General features: G+C 38.8%; 1 protein-coding gene across 2 annotated transcripts in view; it reads right to left on the bottom strand.

Moving 5' to 3' along the window:
- Positions 1–5,682: 5,682 nt before the first annotated feature.
- LOC119742938 (lysine-specific demethylase 4C-like) overlaps positions 5,683–24,173 on the bottom strand; it is a 46,852-nt gene continuing 28,361 nt past the window's right edge. The window contains exons 10-18 of one of the 2 annotated variants that reach the window (XM_038219209.1): positions 22,877–24,051; positions 20,573–20,736; positions 18,703–18,919; positions 16,607–16,680; positions 15,516–15,680; positions 14,536–14,736; positions 13,804–13,974; positions 11,602–11,814; positions 5,683–6,276 (exon numbers count right to left, since the gene is read on the bottom strand). In XM_038219209.1, the coding sequence (XP_038075137.1) occupies positions 5,887–6,276; positions 11,602–11,814; positions 13,804–13,974; positions 14,536–14,736; positions 15,516–15,680; positions 16,607–16,680; positions 18,703–18,919; positions 20,573–20,736; positions 22,877–24,051 (2,770 nt within the window). In that variant the 3' untranslated portion in view covers positions 5,683–5,886. The remainder of the gene's footprint in view (positions 6,277–11,601; positions 11,815–13,803; positions 13,975–14,535; positions 14,737–15,515; positions 15,681–16,606; positions 16,681–18,702; positions 18,920–20,572; positions 20,737–22,876; positions 24,052–24,173) is intronic. The other variant, XM_038219210.1, reaches the window with a different exon arrangement.

A 24,173-nucleotide genomic window follows, 5' to 3' on the forward strand; every position in this document is an offset into this window, starting at 1 on the left:
TTAAAAAAGTTTGATCAGATTTTATGCGTGAGCAGATTTTATTCAGGCACACGAAAAGAGACTAATGTGCTTTTCTCCTTTCAACTACTGAATTCTTTATTGCAACAAGCATGCACGTACGATTAACACCAACACGATCACAAGTACAAATATGACATCACTTCAAAGAAATCACCAGTATACATGAAAACATAAAACATCACTGTTTTAATAAAGTAGCAAGCTCATAACATGACAGCAAATAAAGACAACACATTTGCTTAAAAATATATGTACATGAACAAAAACAAATTCTAGAATATTTGTTATCTTTTGATGTTGCGATGAGGACATTTATATTGATATTTTATACATTAAACAAAACATTGCGACAACATTGTACCTATTGGTACCAATACAAAATAATGTTAAGCATTCTGATGTCTAAAGAACCAACAACCCAAACAATGAATGAATAAATCAACTTCAACAATGATGATTATCTGATGATGACTGTTTAAAATTAAACAAGCAGCTCCATTCTAAAAAAAAAACCTGGTCATTTTAAATACAAGTATGTAAACAATTTGACCTGAATCCCTCCCCCCCCCCAAAAAAAACCGAATGAACTGAGCATAGGACTCTCCGCCTAATGATTTATGCTTATAAGTTTATGCTTTTTTGGCGATGTGCAGTATTATCAGTATTTGGCGAATTATCAAAATGATAATTTTGCGAACAAGATGCATTTAATGGAAAATTTTGCTTGTAGCCAAAAATATAAAAGTTTAACCATTTATTAAAAATCAGTTGATGACGTCATCTCATGTCACTGCGAATTTTGCATACTAGTAACATTATCTACCTTTCCACGATGTTTCCATGACAATCGGACCTACCCTTAAATGTTTTGAAAAAACTCATATTTTTGATGACGTCATGAAGATGTCACACAGTGTTCACATTTTTGTGCAAATATCTGACCTAACAAACCTATTCTACAGAGAATTTTGAATTTAGCATGTTAGGTTCGTGAGGTATGGCGTTTAGAACAATAATAAAGTAGTAGTTCTGATTCCGTTTACATGGCATTCAAAAATAGGGTAGGTTGGTAGGGAATTTTTTTTTTTTTTTTTTTTGCAAATATCTATGACATAAACCGATTACAGAAATAATTTTTTATTTAGCATGTTGCGTTCATGAGATAAGGCTATGAACTTCAACATTTTTAAAATGTATATAAAACCATCCATGTGATGACGTCATCATGACATCACCTCAATTATTTTCATCTATAACACATCCCGGTATGGGAACATACAAATAAATAAAACGGGTATTCATTTTAGCTGAATGAAATTGACAAAATTGATTACGTTTTTTATAAAATGAGTATAGCAGCCAAAAATTTGGGTAGAAATGTTCTGCATTTTTCAACATGACGACATCTCCTGCGAAATGTGAGTATAGGTGACTTGGGTAAAAGGCAAGTTCAAATTTCCTTTCTGTTTAAGTTTGCTTTTCAAGTGAGTGGTGGAAAACCGTATATTGCTAAAAAAAAGCACCCACTAGAGATTTTAATTTATATTGGCTCAATGTTTATTGAATGTATTAAATGTTTAAGTCAGGTTATTAATCCAGCATGTAGTCATGCTTGCTGATGCCTATTCCATGTTTACCCTACAATCAAGTCAATCAAGTCATAACCTCTTGGAGCTGATCCAAGACTGAACGGAGTACGTACTAGGTGAGCCACACATAACCCCACAACTGAACTGATTTAGGAAAAATATGCTACAAGCACTACAATAACAATAAAATGCCAGCTACTGATCACAGAACTGCCAGTGAAATGAAGTATTATTTGTACGAGAAACAAACGGCATTACATGTATGTGCATGTAATATGCATCAAAAATGACCAAAATTCTTACAAGATTATTTGATCCAAAATAACTAATAACAGAAAAGTTACATTTGTAAATGTGGTGGAATATCCTGAGATGAGGTTTGTATGCACCCTTGTACTCTGCTGGTAACAAATTACATGTGATGTAGGTGTACATTGTAACCCTAGGAAGACAGAAAACGTGTCATAATAATGTGTACATCAATGATAAAGCACATGAATTCACAACAGTGTGAAGCAACTTTCATTTGGCTAGAAAGCTTGGCCCAAGTAGATTTGTCTATTGTTTGAAGAAGAAAAAATTCTCAGCTTGCAAACAATGAAAGTATTAGATAAAGAACAAATGCAGTATGAATAACATTTGTGTAAGCGTACATTTTCACTACCTTCAGTCAGAATTCAGTTCAAAACAATAAAGAAACGTGGTGCAGTACTTATAAATGTGACCTGACTTTACAGCCATGCTGTGTGAATTATGCAATGGACTAGCAAAATAATCCAGGCTGTGGACAACATTTGCACATTCGAACATGCAAATGTTGTCCACAGCCTTGATTATTGTTGTAATTATCACACAAAATGGTGATTTAATAGGCCACTTTTTTTCAATCCGTGATATGTGTGTGGATTGGAAAAAAGTGGCCTTATTAAATCACCATTTTGTGGGATAATTACAACGGGTCCAGATATCTACATCTCAACAGTGCAGATAATAAATAACCATCCAAAATAGTGTTTAACAGGGGACTTTTTCCAAGCTCGAGAAGTCACCGGTTCCCGCATCACTGGTAATTAGAACTGATTTGCATATGGGATACGTGTGCAGCTTGGAATAAGTTGCTTGTCAAATCACCATTTTGTGTGGTCATTTCATCTGGCACAACATGGGCAATGTGCATTTCACATCAAAATGAATAAAATCTTTGGGTTTGGTCAAATGATCACACAAAAAGGTGATATAACCAGCAAGTTTATCCGAACTGCAGACGTATATGATCCCAATTTTCACATGACACATCCAGGATTGAATCAAAATTTATTAATTATAAGGCAAACAAATATGTATACATGTAGTTGACCATAAAAAAACAAATCATTTGCAATCAATTTCCATCCACACAGACCTGCTTGATTGTTGATAACATTTTCTCCTTAAAATATGATGATTGAAGTGTTTGACTGAATATTCAAATTATTTTCCAGGATGTGGGCAACAAACTAAACACAAACTCCGTGTCTGACACAGAAATATAAACATATTTACATCAGCCATTCCAAAAAGAAATCCATTGGTAGGTATCAGGGAAGAATATGTACCACAAAACATTTGCATGAAATAAACATTTTCTTACTACTTGGCAATTTACAACCAAATAAATTAGCTACATTAAACTTTCAATTTTAAGTAAATGCCAATTTAGATGATTGACTGTGAGTGGTTTGTCTTTTGACATATTTGAACCACTTTCACAACTGCAACAAAACCTACCAAAACTCAGCACCCAATTAATTGACATAATAATAAACAGTTATCCCATCAGATGGCCACTGAGGGTTGTATCCAAGTAGGCCAGGGGCTGTATTCACAAAACCCAAACTTAAGACAATACGTAAGTCACACTTAAAGGGAAGATACAACATTTGCAAATATCAAAAAACAGATGATTAATTTATCACAAAATACCTTCTAAAGGAACCTGTAAAATCGTGGCTCCTGTTGTGCTGACATTAAAAAAAAAAAACTGCATTTTTTCCAATGCTGGTCAGCCGACCACCGTTGGAAAAAAAACTGGCTTTTTCCAAAAACTGCTCCTAATTGTTCATATTAAGCTACTCCGCATTTTCTTTGCAATTGCAATGCCATCAATTGTACCCGCGCGCCCGCTTAAAATTCAAAATCTGTTAGAATGTCCACAAACTGCAATCATAGGGCTGTCAGACATTTTCTTCATCTTGGCTTCATCAGTGTTCCAAATGTGTTCAAAACACAGTTGGGAAGGGTTCCAATAGTTAGATATTTACGAGGATTTCCATTATCTGCTAGAAAGTCCAGTTTACATTTATGTCACGAAAATAAGATGGGCACTCTGCGAAAATGTATCATGAATACAGCTTAACTAGTAAGACTTGTCTAAGTCGCACATTTAAGTGGGGTGCTTACTTTTGACTGATGACTCAAGTCCTTGTGTGAATACGGCCCCAGCACTTGACATGACATTGTGAGCAACCTCCTCAAAACTAGTGAACTATCCAGCTTTGCCTGACTGGCTAACAAGGGGCTAGATATTTGTATCTGTGACAATTTGTTAATGTTTAGAGAAACTGACTCAGCAAGCCATTCAAGTCAAGTGGGTCTCTCAAAGCAAGGTTTCAAGCACAAGAACAATGGACTCAGAATATTATTCAAGAAATAATTCATTCTCAAAAACACTATTCTTTTTATACAATCAATTGAAATCATGCACCTTGTTCAAGTACACAGACTCTTGACCATCACTTCATGCTCATATAAAAAGCTTGATCTGCATTCCTGAAGGTTTTGACACACTAAACGTCACTGCAGTTTCATCAGTAAAGTGAAGCTATGTTCTGTGATGTAACATTTCAAAATTATGCCAAATTAAACAAAACTCTCTTGCTGATTTGTTCTATTGAAAATTGACAGATCCAACTTGTACAAAAATACCTGCTCAGAATGCTATTGTTATATATTAATAACTTCTTTGAAAGAACCCATGCCTTGAAAAGTTCAAATTATCATATTGTTGTTAATTTCAATTTATGTTGATCCTTTCACTGTGAACACCAACAAAACCCACTAAAATTATTATATATTGGATGGCTTTGAGGTGGATACAAGAATATGTTGTCATAGCGAGTGCTATATATTCTTGTTTCCCCCGACAAAAAGCCATCCCATATTATTATTATTATTTATATCAGGCTGACTTGATTCTCAAGAAATACAAGACACTGTCATAATTTCTCCTAGGAGAAATTATGATAAGGGCACGCCGGACAATATCAAAAGTAATATTGTCCGCAATCTATTTGAAGCTGTCATTGTGATTATTGACAACAATGTGCGTATACCTGGCCTGCTGCACGCTGCACGCTTCGTGCTGCGTGGGCGTCCGTGTTTGATCGTACCGCGTGCTACGCTCTGTTGACTGGTTGAAAACTGTGAGTTTCTACGCTCTTGATCTTACGGAAACCAGCGAAAATGCCTGGATAAGGGCGCGCCGGACAATATCCAAAGTAATATTGTCTGCAATCCGGGTACTTTTACTGACAATATTGCTGTCATCCGGGTACGTTTTACAAAAGCATACAATAACCTGATTTATTTTTACCGCTGGAAGCCTGATATAAATAATAATATATTATAGTTCCTTTCTATTTTTTAAGGTTCCCAGTAAGCGAAAAGGAAGTTCATTGGTGCTGCGTATAAGCTGTGAGAAATGGTCAACCATGCAGTATGGCATGGAGTATTAAAAGCAATTTATTGACGCAGACGTTATAATATGAATGGTTTGTTTGTACTTCACTTTGGCAGCAATTATTTGGGAAGAATGGCATAATGCATACATGTAATAAATCAACTTTGTCTACCTTATTAAACACACATTTTAAGGATGAGATATATATATAAATATAATTGACATCAAGCATGCATGCAGATGTGTGTAAAAGGTTTGATGTTAACAAAACACTTAGATACACACCAAATGATATTACCTTTCCCTCTTTCTCACTATATACATAATGCATATGTACAAGTGTTACTAATGAGAGTTAACAACTTTTATAATAAATAACTAATACCTAAATAACATTCTAAAATGAACAAATTCACTGAAAACTGATGTATTTGAAACCACTTTGAACTACATTTACTGGTTGAGCAATTGTTCAATAAAAATTGCAAGAGAATATCTGATTGTGAATTGGGCACACACATACCATGTGATGCCACTGCAACTGTCCGTCCATACACATCATGCTTCAATATTGCAATCTCCTTTCATCTCTTGAGGGAAGACTTCAATCTGGGACATATCTGCCTGTGCTTGTGCTGTGTCTGGAATGAGTGCTTCGGTAAGGTTGTCCTGTGTTCTATCTGGTCTTACTCCATCAATCACTGCCTGTGATTGGTCTAGGATCTCTTCAGTATGTTCACTATGGTGTGCCAGGATAACCTCCTGCATTGCCTTGTTAGGCATGCCATGAGTACTTCTACTGTTTGCTGCCTTGTCTCTTGTATTAATGGATGTTTTGTCCTCGGGTTCAGATCCACTTGAAGCATACAGGCTGTACACATGACGATGACGTTCCTTCACTATCTTGTTTTCCCAGAAATTCTCATGCCGCATGTCCGAAGCAGTAGACTACAAAAAATGTATTTATAAAATGTATTAAGATGCCGCGAAAAACCAATGAAATAAATAACTAAACATACAGTAAACTCCGGCTAAACCGACATCGTACAACTCGTCAAATCGCTCAAGTCGGCCGTCTGACTTAAGTCCCGATTGTAATGCATTTCCATTGCATTTTGTACTTCTAAGTCGGCTTTTATGAGTCGCCATTTCGCTCAAGTTGTCGTGTTATTCTCGGTCCCCTTTCCATAAAAGCATTACAAAATACTTTGTGTAAGTCGGCATTCAATAAATCACGCATTGGCATCGACTTCCTGTACTGCGGTTGGAAAAGTGTCAAGTGTCGAGTGAAAAGTGGTTTCGCACGGTCCGTGATCACTGCATGCATCGGTGTCGAAAAAGGGTGTCCTACTGCATACATCACATATGCATCGTGAGCATACCCCTCTAGGCTGTACGCATGCGCTCTGTCCATTTTGGGGGTTGTCTTATTGAATGACTACTGCTGCAGTCAATGCGTGTGTGGTATACACCGGACCACCCACGCATTTAATTTGTTACTGTGCACGTACATATGTATCATGGTCTCCACTATCATACCCCAAACGTGATGGCACAATTCGAGTATTCAATTCGTTACTGTGCACGTACATGTATCATGGTCTCCACTATCATACCCAAACGTGATGGCACAATTCGAGTATTCAATTCGTTACTGTGCACGTACATGTATCATGGTCTCCACTATCATACCCCAAACGTGATGGCACAATTCGAGTATTCAATTCGTTACTGTGCACGTACATGTATCATGGTCTCCACTATCATACCCCAAACGTGATGGCACAATTCAAGTATTCAATTCGTTACTGTGCACGTACATGTTTCATGGTCTCCACTATCATACCCCAAACGTGATGGCACAATTCGAGTATTCAATTCGTTACTGTGCACGTACATGTATCATGGTCTCCACTATCATACCCCAAACGTGATGGCACAATTCGAGTATTCAATTCGTTACTGTGCACGTACATGTATCATGGTCTCCACTATCATACCCAAACGTGATGGCACAATTCGAGTATTCAATTCGTTACTGTGCACGTACATGTACCATGGTCTCCACTATCATACCCCAAACGTGATGGCACAATTCGAGTATTCAATTCGTTACTGTGCACGTACATGTATCATGGTCTCCACTATCATACCCCAAACGTGATGGCACAATTCGAGTATTCAATTCGTTACTGTGCACGTACATGTATCATGGTCTCCACTATCATACCCAAACGTGATGGCACAATTCGAGGATTAATTTGCTGGATTTAACTCAAGCATTAAGGAGATAATCCAGGGTAAATCAAAGCCAATTAGTGCAATGAATCATGTGTGCAAAAGACCATTCATGTAAGTCGGCAAAATGACGACTTACAGCAGATATCGGCATTCACGTAAGTCGTCACAAATCCTCGGGTCCCGAGAGTGCCGGTTTAGCCGGAGTTTACTGTATCTAATTGGCATCGAACAAATCACACTTGTTGCGATATCAAATCTCAAATCAGTGATTTTGACCAAGTGAATGCATGAATGTAAAGTGGTTGCACCCAGGCATCTGTGGAACACTAAAAGATGTTTGTTTCTCCCTGCTGTAAACCCAGTGATCTCTTTATGCTGACTGGATAGCACACACCCCTGACTGGATAGCACACACCCCTGACTGGATAGCACACACCCCTGACTGGATAGCACACACCCCTGACTGGATAGTACACAATGTTGTAGGGACATTCTTTCTCCTCAATAAGGCCACCACTTATGGACAGCTGTGCTGGACAGAAAGGGAAACACTGTGATGTATGACATTATTCAACTAATCACATTTACTTGAGTTAACAAAGACAGCCAGTGTTTAGATGAAATATGTGTGGACAATAACTCAATTTTATGTTGACATTAATTACATAATATTGGATGGCTTTGAGGGGATACAAGAATATATCGCACGAGCTATGATATTGCACGAGTCGAAGACGAGTGCAATATTGTCATAGCGAGTGCAATATATTCTTGTATCCCCCGAAAAAAAGCCATCCAATGTTAATATTATCTATATCAGGCTGACTTGATTCACAAGAAATACATTTCAAGACACTGTCTTTATTTCTCCTATTTCGTCAAACTATTTGAAGCTGCCATTGTGATAATTGACATCAGTGCGCGTATACCTGGCCTGCTGCGTGCTGTGCGCTACACGCTGCATGGGCGTCCACGTTTGATGGTATCGCGCGCTACGCTCTGATGAGTGGTTGACAACTGTGAGTTTCTATGCTCTTGGTCATGCAGGAACCAGCAGAAATGCCTGGATAAGGGCGCGTCGGAAAATATCAAAAGTAATATTGTCCACAATCCGGGTACTTTTAGTGACAATATTGCTGTCAACCTGGGTACATTTTAAAAAAGCATCCAATATGCTGATTTATTTTTACCGCTGGAAGCCTGATATAAAGAATGAGTCTGTTTAATGTCCACATATTTTGGCCCATCCTATGTCTACAACCATCTGCAAAAGACTCAAGCATGGCTTCCCATTATCATTACAACACTGTAAACGTACAGAACCTGTTACTGAAGGATACATTTTGAAAAGTGTTTCTGCAGTGATTATATTTACAAATGTCATCTCTTTTACCATTACTACATGATGGATGGCTAAGATTTGAAAAAGACATTTTAAGGTTTGGTCACTGATCTCTTAAAAGCTCTGTTGCGGACCTTCCATAATGCTGAAATTACCAATGTAGAGATAAGTGCCCAATTTCATGGCTCCGCTTGCTATAGACCATGTAAGTCTCGCGCATAAGCCAAGGTCACGATTGAATTTCTGGGCACCTCCGAGCCGCCGGGTAGAGGACTTTTACGTGTGGTTGATTTTGTTTTCTATATAACCTTGTTTTTATGAAGATCTGAATCACGAAACGGCCATACGTATTGATGATAAATTCAAAAGGAATTTGACGATATATGAAAACTACATGCCTGTTGTCTAAATTATTGAAGAAACACAGAAAAAAATGTTTCACCTGAGCATCAGGTTGCAACATGATTGGCTCATTATCGGGATGAGGAAACCCCTCCCCCCCCCCTCCAAATCCCTGTACGGCATCTGCATGCTCTGGCACTGACGTGTGCAGACGTGAACGTACATGTATGTACATGTACATTCAGGCCTCGCAAAATTTTTTAAAATGTAATTGCCCTTCGGGCAGGGGTGTTTGAAATCTGGTTGCCAGAATTTCATTTTCAGTTGCCCAATAAAAATGGCCGATTAATTACACTTGCATGATCATCGCCGGCATGGCAAACTGGAATCAAAAGATTTGTGGCTGGTACCCTGCCCTGTAATTCCCATAGAAGTAACGCACTTACAGAGTTGGGTTATCAGTGAATCAAACAATGTGCGACTGTGTCACGTGGACACCATTTTTTTTTCTTGGTTTTAATCTTTTTATTTTATTGGTAAGAGTCACCATTGGATATTAAAAAACAAAAGGAAAAACTCATAAAAAACTCAGAAAAAGGGGAGTGAATTATAGAGTCCAGCAAGAGTTCCAAAGCACAACATACCGTAGCGCTCGTTATAAAGCACCAGTGCGATGTTGGTAATCTACGCATAAAACAATAACGGGTACCAGCCAAAAGTACAGAACTTGGTCAATTTCAATCTGTACATAAGTCCGGCTACATTATGCAGCAACGTTTCACATTTTTTCGCTCTCCTTTTCCCTAATTTGATGTATCATTCACATTTTGCAAACTGAAATGAAAAGAACAGTGTCAAAACAAACTATTTCAAGAAAACTACTCGTTTTACAAGTTGAAGCTCGAGGTGCCCGGAAGTTTGGTTTCTTGTAAACTCTTGAATGTTCTCAGGGTCAATTTACACGCTCTATTAGTGAAAAATCCCTGCTAACATGTACTGTAGCAGGAAAGTCTGTGCTAATGGTAAACATGTTTTGCGGGTTAACAGGAATTTTGGCTTTACGTCCCGTAACTGAATATTCTGTGCTTACAGCACAGTTACCACAAAATTATTTGCTAGCATGGTTAGCACATAATAATTTGCTAGCATGGTTAGCACATAATTATTTGCTAGCATGGTTAGCACATAATTATTTGCTAGCATGGTTAGCACATAATTATTTTCTAGCATGGTTAGCACAAAATTACTTACTAGCATGGTAAGCACATAATTATTTGCTAGCATGATTAGCACATAATTATTTGCTAGCATGGTTAGCACATAATAATTTGCTAGCATGGTTAGCACATAATTATTTGCTAGCATGATTAGCACATAATTATTTGCTAGCATGGTTAGCACATAATTATTTGCTAGCATGGTTAGCACATAATTATTTGCTAGCATGGTTAGCACATAATTATTTGCTAGCATGGTTAGCACATAATTATTTGCTAGCATGGTTAGCACATAATTATTTGCTAGCATGGTTAGCACAGGCTGGTGATGGTGAGTGCTGAATTGTGTGATTAGTAGAGCCATGAAATTAGGGGTGCACGCCTGTAAATAGGCCAAAAATCCGTACGCCAAGCTCATGAATCAAAGTTATACCCTCAAAATATTCTATATTAGAGAGTTTTGAGTGCCATAAAATTGGGGAATTGACGAGATATGGTAATGAACCTCTGGCCCAGACTTGGGGCTTCCAATTCTGAGCATTTTGGATGCTATTGGGCTCGAAAATGGCGCTATTTTGCCATGTTGTGGAGGGATCGTTTTTCAAGATGGCTACTTTTCCGCTTTGGGGAAAATAGGGGTCGTCTTCTTTGGGTGAGAATATCTCGAAAAGTCAATGGTCAACCCACTAAAAATGAAAAGAAAATGAAAGATGACACATTGATCATCATTTTTCTGTGCAGCTTGAATACCTGTGAGAGTTCTGAGTATTTTTAAAAGAATTTTGAAGTATGCACATTTAGCACTAGTGTCTATGGGATTTTTTTTGCAGGGTTGCACCCTTAGGCCCGCTTTCTTTCTTTTGGTCTGGTTTTTGATGCCACATTGTGTTAAAGGTGCCTTTGGTTTTTCTGGAGCCCTCCAAGTTTTATAGGCCCTTGATTTCCATAGGCCTAAAATGTTCCAAGCCCTCGGCACAGTGCCTACTAGTCCATCCTTGCTTCTAACATCGACAGAAAAAAAATTAGTGCAACAAAATCTAGACAGAAAGGAAACCAAAGCACAAGCCACCCGGTCCTGAGAAAAATATGGAGCAGCTAAGACCTTACGTGAGTGAGAAGATTTGAACTAACCAGTTTTGTAGTCACTTTCTTTGGAAGGGGTTCTTCTTGTGAGTAAAGGTCTTCACGTTTGACTCTCAATACAGAACCATCTTCAAACTCTACATCATACATCTGAACCATGTAGCTTTTGACAAAGGTGCCTCTATAGACGAGACCATCTGTCCAACGCACTGTAACTGCATCACCTTCACTTGGAGGGCCATTTCTCATGCAGTCATGACTCTACATACAGAAACAGTAGAAACACAATCTCAGGAATATTGTCTGCTTTGCATGAAAACATTCAGCTTTGTAATAACCAACCTGCATTACTTACACTGCCACTTACAGAGTGCTGACCAGTTTCATGTACCTTCATACCATAGCACTGCAATGTATTTGTTCTGAAATCCTGAATTAAAATACATATACACATATATCTATTTTGTGATAACCTTGTGGAGATGTACAGTATTCACCTTTTCACCTTTATATCCGACTTACAGATCCTTGTCATTTAATTGGTGGAACTCACATCACGTGTCATTCGTTATTACTACCATTCACGCCCGGGCTCAAAAAGTACTATCCGCCCATGGGGAATGGGAAATACTATTGAACAGTTATAGGATCATTCTTGTTCTATGACCAGTATTTGTGTGCAAATGCATGCTGGTGTGCGCGTTCAACGTTGCGCGTAGCGCGTATTGTAGCCAGCGCTACAGCGTTGGGTTCAAACATTTTCGTGAAGGGGTGGTTTGGAAGAGAGAAATACATTTTTCACCACTTTTGTATTGAAATAAAAGCTCAAATATATCAAATGACAAGGATCTATTGTCAGTTATATAAAACAAATATTGAGTGGCTTTAAATTGTGAAATGGGAGGAATATTATCGCTCGGTAAAATCTGGACTTTTCCAGTTCACGAGGCAAAGTCCAGATTTTACCTTGCGATAATATTCCTCCCATTCCACGCTGATCCACTCAATATCTGTATAATAGAAAATTGCCCTGTGAAGACTTATCTTTTGTTCCCTATTATACCCATGTCTCCACAGGGTACCATGTATTCTGGTGTAAATCGAGGATTTTCTATTGTTCCTCTTCCCTTTTCCTTTGTTTATACTCTCAACTTTTTTGTAACAGCTCTCATTGGTTTTGTACACATTTTCTAATCGAGGTCATCCTTGATCTGGTTCCTGTCCTCAATTCATTGATGATGTTGCACGTGTGTGTCCTCAATTTACACCATAAACACACACAAGTGTGTATTTGCCTGCAATCGGGGACCCAGCCATGTGCTACCAGCGGGCGGCACAGACACCTATTGTCCCTTTTTTGTTTGTAACTTTTTAGAAGACCTCCCATATAGTTGTACACGGTCGCCAAATTGGGGACCTTCGGGAATTGGGGACCCTATTGTCCTCTACTGTTCAACGTCCCCTATTGAATGCAGAAACAAACTCACACATACATGTAAACACACAGAAGGAATACGCTATCGCAATATGCCCCTGTTGGCTTAAAAACCAGGGGGATAAAAGGGGATGTTAAATAGTTTTCATACATTTAAGAGGAGTATTAAAAGACAGTTGCACAAAATGTGTTCCTCAAACAAATTTATTTCATGGACCCTGTAAGAGAAGCCGGGCAGTCGTAAAACTGATCCTGGCACGCTGTACATTCTATCAAGGACGCTTTCAATGGCAAAAGCAGTGTGCTAGCTTTTGTTCACATAATGTGTCACAGGGCAGTTGCTTTATAGAACAGCATGCACAATGGTTTCACCAATGAAGGGGGCCTCTTGTGATTATGTGCCCTGTAATGCCAATGAATCCAGCTCATTGTGCAGACCAAATGCAGGAATAGACTTCCAGTCAATAGCCAATCTGAATCCATTGAATACAATTTTGTTTACAGGCTTGCTGGTCTTGTTCTGTGTTGTTTTACTTTAATATTAGATCCCACTGACGATTTGCCCATTTTCTGAGAACAGTAACTGTCAGTGAGATAAGAATAATACTCCTGGATACATCTCCTTACTTAGTTCTTACATTCAGTAACACAAGTACCAAGCTATGTCTAGAAACACTACCAATGAATGGTTAAAGTCTTCTCAATGTCTCAAACATTACATTGATTCAATCAAATACATATACACACATATCATCAATATTACAATTACAATTCCTACTATTTTTCTTGCCTCTTCTGTTCAAAACTCAACTTACCTCAATATCATGAGGATAAAGATTGTCGCTGTATGAGCCATCATCAAACTTCACATGGTAGAAGGCCTGTTGGTAATCTGCAATGACCTCTGCCTTGTAGTATCGACTGTTCTTATGTTTGGCTATGACTGTCTGGCCAACACAGATGTCCTTCAGTGGGTAATCACGAGGCTAGTATCAGAAAACAATGTCAAATTGTTCATGTCAAATCACAAGTAAAATAAACATTACGGCATCAATAATTGTAGTTTGCTGACATTCACTGTCAATACTTATGCTTGATGTGAAGGATCAGTATGAACTGTTCTACTTACTGTTGTGCCCTACTCATGTGAGGTAATACAACACTCTTACCATATCCATATTGGCAACACTGCATTAAGCTAATCCCTTTGATTTGTCACCTTCTGCTTTTCTATTACTTAAAAATATTTGAGTTATTGTTAGCTGTCATGATCTCTCTAGTCAATACACAAATAGACCCCTCTCAAATGACGTCACTGCCTACAGATTGTCACATGCATCGGCAAAGTGGGTGTCAAATTTCCGTGACATGCATCGGCTGTGCAGTATTTCAAAGAAATTTGTGTTAAGAAGTGTTTAGAACATTTTGTACTGCACGCACCTGATGTCGTTGAATACACATTTGTAATTGACGTAGGCAAGGTGGCTGTCTATGAGAGGGGTCTATGGTGAGTGTACAATTATAATGATTGTTTCCTGATCTCTTACATTGTCCCTCATCTTGTCTGAGTATGGGTGTCTGAGGCAAGTAGCATACACTGCAAATGGCCAGTCACAAGGTTCCATTACCACTCCTGCTGCTTGAGCACACGTTACATGGAATGCCAAGGCACATCTACCCACTGAACATTGGATTAAGCCGCCAAACTTGCTACCCATCTTGATGAATGGCCGACAGAAGAAACATTTCTGGACCAACAAGAAAATTCATGAATCCATGCACATATTTATTTCCATTCACACTTTCAATCAAAAAGTCAAAACAAGTCAAAATTACAAATTTCCAATGATTTTGTACAACAATTTTACTTCACGTTTTGTGAAACGCCCCTCTAGCTATGTCTATGGTATGTACCTCGCGCGAGTGCAACTAAAATTCTCCTTTTATGCGTGAATTATGGTGCACAATGCATCGGTGCCGGTATAGTGTGAATTAAGGACTCTTTGAAATACAGACTCATGTGACATCGGAAAAGTGTTTAAAACCAGCCAGCTGGTGTTTTATCAACCATTTAAGACCGGTCACATGACGGGATCTCGACCAATAGGAATGGGTAAACTGTCTTAGGTATTTATGAATGGAAGTTAAAGGTATTATACAACATTTGCAAGCATCCTGTGAAATCATGGCACCTGGTGTGCTGTCATTTTCAAGAAAAGTGGTCACGGAACCAAACAACAAGAGCATTTCTTTTCTTGATTTTTTTTCTGACCAGTCCATATCTATTGCTCTGTTTCATCTGAAGTAGGGTCATCACAGAACCAGACAAGAGCGTTTTTTTTATTGATCTTTCCAGCATCTATGAACACAAAACTTTAAACAGGTCAGTGTAAAAATATTTGCTATAAAATACTAACCCCCTCCATCAATTTCTGAAAATTACAGCAAAAACATTTAAAGGGACAAAAACAAGGATCTAGATTGATTTCCTTATCTTTATCTGGTCGATTTTCTGAACATGCCTTACCAGTTTTAATCTTGCAGGGGATATTTTGTCTATGTTAATGGGCTCTCTAGCTTGTACATCTTCAAATGTCACTTCAGGAATAGCCATAGCACACACAATATGTGCCCAACGCCCATTTGTGGTTTGCTTGAGAGCGCCTCCACGAAGATTACATAAGCAACATTCCTGCAAATAAGACGCCACAAACAGATGTGTATTATGTGGTGGCAAGTAAGAAACAGCAAAACACTCTTCGAAATTCCTGCATCAATACATAATTAACTTACTCAGTTGTAAAAACATTTTCCATCCTCAACTGCTGATCGATTTTTCTCTTAAGATTTGCATTAAGCAGAATAAAACTGGGTGACGGTAACTAGTATGGGTTTGCCTATTATTCATCCAAAATGGCCAAAATTCTACAAGATCAATATTCACTGATAGAGACAGCATCAATATTATCATTTTTTTTTTACACCTTCTTATATTAAAAAAAAATGGTAAGAGGTGTACAATGTGCAGTGACTAAAAGTATCCTGCATCCCTTTTCTTCACTCCTAGTAACCCCTAACCAACCTCAATCCTCCAAAATCCTCATGGCAGTTTTGAAAGATTATGGAGGATTGAGGATAAACAGTGTTTAAGAAACATGAGGTTTTTGGAAGATATAGAATGAGTGGTGTTTGAAAAGGAGGATTATTTTGGAGGATTGAGAATGAATGCATTTTTTGAGGCAGGACTGTCTGACGATGTTGAAGGATTGAGTCGCTGAGTATCCTTCACTTGAACATAGGTGCAAAATTTTGGAGGATTTTGGAGGATTGAGGATGGTTCCTAGCAAAAAGGGCTTAGGGTGTTTGGGTTAAGCCACAGGCCCCAGCTCTTGATCTTTGTGCCAATGACATCAGTATTTGTTATCTCTGTTTCAACATTATTGATTTCTAAACCTGCGGATCATTATTGCCATTATTTCAAGCTAATGTAGTTTTTAATCAGTTGTGCTTACACTTAACTTTAACAGGATGGATATCTGTCAAACATGTACATATAAACATGAACATACATGAACACTGCTGTCAGTCCTGTCCTACATATTCAGCATTAACACTTACTGCCAGATAATCCTGCTCTTTACATCGTCTGCATTTCCATGAGTCAGACTCGCTCCCAGACTCACCATAACAACCTGAACAAAGGAAAGACAGAAGGAAACAATAATATTAATGATCTAAGCCTTTGCAGAGCATCCAATGTGTCTACTTTAGTAATGCATTTTAAATTGTAACAAAAGGAAAAAAAGGCCTTTATATATTGCGTATATATGCAACCTTCTGGAAAAGGCTTTAACCCTAACTCCCTAGGCTATGATGCAACCTCAATTCTGCAAAGTCCTCCAACTGCCTCCGTATAAAACTTGCATACAGCCTCAATCCTGCAAAATCATCTGTTAATTATACTTGAACGTGGTCCTTGGAGGGGCGACTACTGCCTCAATCCTGCAAAAGCCTCCAGCAATCACTGTCAATATGTTGAGGCAGAGCCAGTTACATCCTGGAGCAGTGCGGAGGACTTTAAGTATAATCTACATGTAGGCCTAAATCTATGCCAGCTGAGCATAAACAACACAAGGTCCGGCCTAAGACCTTGACACAGTGCATCCTCCAAAATCAGCCACACATTTTTGTCACAGAGCCGCAATCCTGCAAAATCCTCCATTTTGCAAAGAGGATTTGGGAGGATTTGGGAAGGTCAGGATTAATTGAAGTTGCTTTTGCACAGAGACAGATCTGACCTGTGAGCAGATATAACCAATTCTAGGAGGGGAGCCAAATAATTGTTCAGCCAAAACCAATTAAAAATCATTAAAGTTATTATTACACAACTTAATTGATTTTATTTGTCAATCTCACATTCTAAAACTGAATGACTTTGGTCTTGCGAGGAAAATAGCAACTTACAAGCAAAAATTATTTTACAGGGTGAAAATGAAAAATGGTATGGACAGAACATCTCCAAAACTTAACACCACAATGAATTTTGTAAAAAAAATTAAAATGAATATGTTTTTGTAAATGTTACATCAGTATAGCTCTTCTGAGTTTTCTCTCTTGTATGGCCCTGCCCCTACTTACATTTACCTTCATTTTCAAATCCTGTAATGATTCTGAAGGATTTGTGGTACAAGATTTGAGGCTTTACAAGGTGGGGTATCGGTATCGTTTCGGTTTGCGGTAACACCATGTGGTAATAACTACTGCTTAGAAGATATTAGTTCTGAGAAGAACTTGTCCTGCTTGTTATCAACTTTGCTAAGTAGTTTTTGTTCTGTTAAGAACAGATTTGTGGTACCTTTAGAGTTTATTCCAATGCAAAGTTCATGTTCATGAGCAAACAGTAAGTAGGAAGAAGCTTCAGTGTCATAGCTTCTTCCACACATCGTTGCTACACACAGTATGCGAAAAGTGTGTATGTAACTGTATTCAAACTGTGGGCCTTGAACAATATAGAATAGTGTCCACAATTTGGCGAAGGTCCACTTTTGAGGTGTGTTTACAAAACATATGGGAGGTCCTCAAAAGTTGAAGAATAAATAAACAAGGGACAATAGTGATTTCAATAGTGAATGAGAATTGAGGATTGAAATTTCAAACAGCACTAATGGCATGAGAATCAGTAAAGAGAATCAGGAAAAAGGATGACCATCCTTTCCAGTTGAATTACTCTATCGGTTTCCAAATGAGGTACAACAGACACATTTAGTACATACACATGTAAAATGTTCCTGTCGAACAATGGTATAAAATCCTAACTCTCCATGGTGTGTGTGTGTGAAAAGTCATGCTAAAACTGGGGCTAACAAGATTCATTGACTTGATTTGGGGAGTCAGGTTGGCGTGGGGAGTCAGGTTGGCACAGCAGTACTTTCCTCGCCTTCCACCGCTGTGACCCGGGTTCGAATCCCGCCTGGGCCAATATGTGGATTGGGTTTTCAGTCCCTGCCTGATTCCGTGGGTTTTCCCCAGAATATTCTTCTGGGCTTTTCCTCCCACCTCCCAAACTGTAACTTCTTCTCATTGTCTTCTCTCCACAGGTTTCTTCAGGCTTGCGAGCTACAGTGCCTAGGGCGCTTTTGAGGAATCCTTGGTTTCTTTACCAGAAATGATTAATAATAATAATAATAATGATAATAATAATAATGTAAACTCACTTGCATGAACTGCGATCTTGCACTGGTTACAGTGCAGCAGTACACTTCGGCCTTCAGAGGTCAGTGCCATGTTTCTACAATCTGGGAATCGATTCTCACTGGTTGCAGCAAAACACATCTCTGGTGTTAGAACAAGTGTATGTCGGTCAATGGAAGCACCTTGCCCTGTCAGACTACTGCATGCTGTTTTATTGCTATCCCAGTCCTTACCATCAAGCTATATAAGAAGTAAAGCAAGAAAAGATGGAGTACAAAAGACAATTGGAATTTTAACATACTGTATGTTGATGTAGGGTTTCCACCCTGAACATTAATAATGGAGGCCAAACTGCCAGTACATGTACGAGTCGATCACACTTTCAATAATGCAATTTGGTTGATTTTCAGGTACTTTTGGCCCAAAACCCTTTTCATTGTTGAGCCTGTGTAAATTCCATTTGACACACAATGTATGATTCTGTTGAGTTTGTCTTACATACGCAGTGTGGACTTCCGAACAAAAGACGTCCACATAATGTAGGTAGCACCGACGTTGTGTGGACTTACCCCACGTCCACACAGTGTTTCCCCATTTCTGGAAAACAGGTTTAGAGGCATTTTTGGGTTAGGTTTATCTGTAGCAGAATGAAGAGAAACACTAAAGGGAATCATAGAAAAAAAATTGGGTTGAAAGAGTTTTCACAGTTTGAGAAAAATGAGTTTTTTCACTGGTTTTTCTTAACTACACGAAAGCAATGGAAAGTCCACACTAGTCATGTGAAACAAGTATGGGTGCACTCATATGTGTGTGTGTTGTGCGTGTGATGAATAACTGAGGATGACCTATGGGTCATAACTATGCAATGGATAGTGTTTATTCATATTACGGCGCTTTATATCAGGTACCGTATTCACATGTTACACATGATGTTACACATGATGTTACACATGATTAGGCAGATATATGTGAGGCATTTTGGCAAAAAAAGATAGAACTGGGCACAGGCTGTTGTGGAGAAAAAAGGAAAAAAACGAAAGGGGGTGAGTGTTTTGGGGGGATTTTCAGATTATTTGTAATCTTTGATGTCTACTAGTATAAAAAGTGTGGAATGAAAGTGTTTTAAAGGATTAATAATTGGCATCTTTCATTTTCATGACTACAAAACTTGAATTTGAAACTTTTTCTCAGTATTGTAGATGATACGTCTGATTGTAGTGCAACAAACAGTCTTGTTAGAATATTTTTATTTCTCTTTCCTAATACTCACAAACCCTCATTTTGACCTTTGCCCAGTTCTGTCTGATTTTTTGCCAGAATGCCTGGCATATTATTCTGGAGTTGGACGTTTTTTCTATGGTACCCTGTACTGAACCAGTGCTCACATACTGTAGGCTATAACCTGAAGGCTGTTGGATGAGTGAATAACAATCAAATTTACAAGGACAGCCTCCAGGCGAGGGACAGCCTCCAGGTGAGGTGAAGCCTTGTATTGAATATGCAGAAAATGCTCTGTAAACAGGTTTAATATGCGGTCTGGCTGACTGCTGGATTTAAACAGGCATTGAAGTATCAAGAAAAGTGATGAAAAGGTACTGTGGGAAGACAACTTGAACAAGGATGATTCACCAGTTCACGTCGGATGATGTGTAGGCCTATACACGCAAAGGTTTTGTGGTATTCAGAACGGATGACAGATAAACACGTAACGAGCGAGGCCGGGAATATCTGTCTGCGTCCCGCTCACAGGGAGCGAGGCCAGAAATATCAGGGTGTGCTACCCACAGATGACGGCCTGAACCCGTCTGGCATCGACGTTCGTGAAAAACAATCCCGCGCCTGGGTCTGGTCGATGTCAAAATATTCCCGATTCAAACTTGTTAAGAAACCCACCTTCTCATTGTAGAACAGCATACAAATACAGCAGCCTGGTCTCTGGTCCGCCATGGACAAGTTATATGCAAGCTCCATGTCATAGCTATGTGGCTGGGTCACCCACAGACCATTCATAGAACGAGCCCAAACTTTCATTGTGGCAAACTCTTGTGAAGTGAAATCTAACCAAAAGAAAAAATGAAAGAGAAAGTGCTATTATCAGGCATGCAACTTGGAAGAAAGGAAAAACGAGGAAACTTCAATCTTTACAAGACTTTGTACAGTGATTTTCAATTTTGAATGGCATAAGTGTGAAGTGAAAAACAAGGAAATCAGCTGATCCGAGGAAAAGTTGCATGCCTGTACTATGTACATTTGCATAGTTAGATGCTATGACAGACACAAAATAAACTCTGTATACAAGCTACTGAGATCAGAGTTTGGTGGCGTTTGCCTAATTTCGTAGGCAGTGACACAAATAATGACACAAATGGATTTTGAGGCAAATGTAGTACCATTCATTTCAATCACTATTTAAATTTGCATTCCCTGTGCTATTTTCGAGTTTAAAGAGGTTGTGAAATGCTCGAAGACATTTCTGTCATTTTTCGGGTATATGTAGCCTAAGGTGTGATGAAATAAAAACGACTATTGTGTCTGTCATGAAATGAGTACAAAAGGTACTTTTGAGAGCTGTTTTTCAGGTCCTGTTTCGACCCCAACGTGCAATTTGTGTAAAAGTCGTCGTTGGGGGCAGCAACCAAAACATAGTAAATCGTGACGTAATAAACAGGACTCGTTTATACTACGCTGCATCCTTTAAATTTCGTTCAGAAAAGAAAATTGAAATTTTGAAAAAGCATGTATATACCAACTTTAAAGTAGCATACACAATAGTTTATCCATTGATGGGGGCCTTGTGAATGTACAGTAATCAAGTACCCGGATCTGTCAATACATAACATTAATTCCAGTGTTGCTGAAAAAGAACAAAACTCTGCATCACTCAATATGTCATGTGTCGTGTCATAATACTAGATCTACAAGTATATCATGGTTTCCTCAACACCTTTTTCCTTATGATGAAAATGTTTTAGAAGGTAGGAGAGTTAGCCATATAAACAGATAAAGAGATGCCATTAACCCTAACCGCCCTGAATCCTCCAAAATCCTTTTTGCAAATTGGAGGAATTTGCAGGATTGAGGTTACATGGCAAAAGTGCGTTGCTGATTTCGGAGTACGCACTGTGTCAAGGTCTTGGACCGGACCTTGTGTTGTTTATGCTCAGCCGTGCATAAATTTAGCCCTTGATTATACTTGACATCCTCCGCACTGCTCCAGGATGTCACTGCCTCTGCCTCGGCCTATTGACAGTCATAGCCGGAGGATTTTGCAGGATTCAGGCAGTGGTCATCCCTCCATGGACCATATTCAAGAAATAGCGGAGGAATTTGCAGGATTGAGGCTATATGCTATTTTTCCATGAGGCCAATTGGAGGATTTTGCAGGATTGAGGCTACATCCTAGCAAAAAGGCCTAGGGAGTTAGGGTTAATGTCTGTATAATTAGTGCATTTTTATGTCCATGGGCAATGATAAAAGATTTTCAGGCACCCCAGGACATTTTGCAAAAAAAGTACATCCAGTTATGAAATTGACATCAAAACGTCTGCAAGATATCAGTCTAGAAGCTCACATAGGCTCGGCATAAAAAAAAACAGACAAACTCCCCTTTCTCCCTAGCCCCAAAATAGTCTATGTAATAGGAATGCCGTGGTCTATTACGCGTGAACAGATTCGCTGATTACTTAGGCAAGACCCCACCTCTTGACCGCCTATATTTTGACCAATCAGCTTTCTATATCGGGTCTTCGGTCATTCATCCGTTGCGCGTCATAGACAATGGATTTTTTAAAAATGTGTCACGCACTCTGTATGTTACGCGATATCGCGCCCGGCTGTTGTTGTATTACAAAACACTGCTTTCAAATTGACCAATCACACCATTTAGTCCTGATTTAGAAATGAAATGACGTCACGATTTAGTAAAGTCGACTCCGATTGGCTGGCGCACAGCTTGCATATATGTATATGTCTAGATATATCAGATGTTATACAGGATTTGGCTCCCTGGATAACGGCTGATTCTCAGACTAGCCCCAAAAGGGCAAGGGGAGAAAATGGTACCAAAAATGGGTCCTACTTGATCCAAAAACATATCTGATTTCTATTCAATGCAATGATCTTCAGAACAAGCACAAAGCTTGCCATCCAAAAAGAGTTTGTCAGTTTTGTTACTGTTTTCCCAAATCTATCCATTACCGTGCTTTGCTTTTCCCTTTGGTCCTGAAGTCTTGGCAGCTGCTTTGCTCTTTGATGTTAACTCCATGCAATTCTGATCTGCCATTTTATCTGCTGACTTGGATAGCAACTCTTGCATACATCCTTCATGTTTAACTTTTGTTCCAGCTTTGTCTGTTGATAAGTAGCCCAGTTGTTCCTCTGTAGTATTTGTCTCGGTCTTTGTAGATTTTTCTACAAGTTTATTCAGCTTGATTTTCTTGTGGTTGGATTTGTTTCTATGAAGGTCTGGACTGCTGGTCGTCTGGCTGGTTGTTCTGGATTGCTGGTTGCTTGGGCTGCTGCTGTATGCATGCTCCCTTTTTACTCCATCTTTCAGCTTCAGCAATGCAGTTTTCTGGGATTTGAGTTTCTTTTTCTTTCTTGCTTTCTCCTGTTCCAACAGTAACCCTGTTTTCTGTGGTTTTACTTTTGTCTTCTGATGGGAATATTTACCACTCGCTTTCAGAAGGCCATCATTAGAGGTAAAAACATTCTGATGGTCTTCAGTTTGATTGTGTATGCCAACTCCTGCACTTACATGTATGGACATCTCTGCAGCTGGTTTCGTTTCTCTCATTAGTTTACTTTCTTTATTTTTTGACTTGGATTTCTCTTTCGTACATTTTGGATGTTTCTTTTTTGACTTTGCATTGATTCTCTCCGAGTCCAAATGCTCAGTTCTAGATTCCTTGTATTTGTGAGAAAGCTTTTTTTTCAATTTTGAATCCCCCTTTCCAGAATTGGAGGTCTTTTTCTTGGCTTTTAGAGTACTGCTTTCTGAAAGGTCAGGACTTGGTGATGGCAGCTCATTGCGAGGTATTTTTGGTTTAGGCTCCTCACTCTCATTGACAATATCTTCTTGTACAGTTGTTTCCAAGCTGCTCAAGACCCTTGGCACATCACTGTAAGTGACTGTAGTAGCTGCTTGCAAAGGTTCTATCTCAATGCTTACAATTGGGGTTGTAAGCGATGCAGTCTGTTGTTGCATGATTAATGTTGTCTGCACATTGGATTCCTCATCTTCCTTATGCAACTCTTTATGGTTACGTTTTCGTTGACTTGTTGTTCCTGTCTTGACACGTCTCCCATCCTTTTTGTGCAGTGGTTGACGTCTGGTCTTGAGCGGCATTCCATCATCATTGGATTTTCTAGGACTTAAAAATAAGAACAAAATGATGGGGTGATTTCCAGGTATTTAAACTACCAGGATCTGGGAACAGATTTGCCTAAAAAAAAAAAAGGTTTCAATTTCTTCTGCATACAAATCAAAGGTACA

The sequence above is a fragment of the Patiria miniata genome, unplaced genomic scaffold (assembly GCF_015706575.1).
Source record: "Patiria miniata isolate m_02_andy unplaced genomic scaffold, ASM1570657v1 HiC_scaffold_6, whole genome shotgun sequence".
Lineage (NCBI taxonomy): Eukaryota > Metazoa > Echinodermata > Asteroidea > Valvatida > Asterinidae > Patiria > Patiria miniata.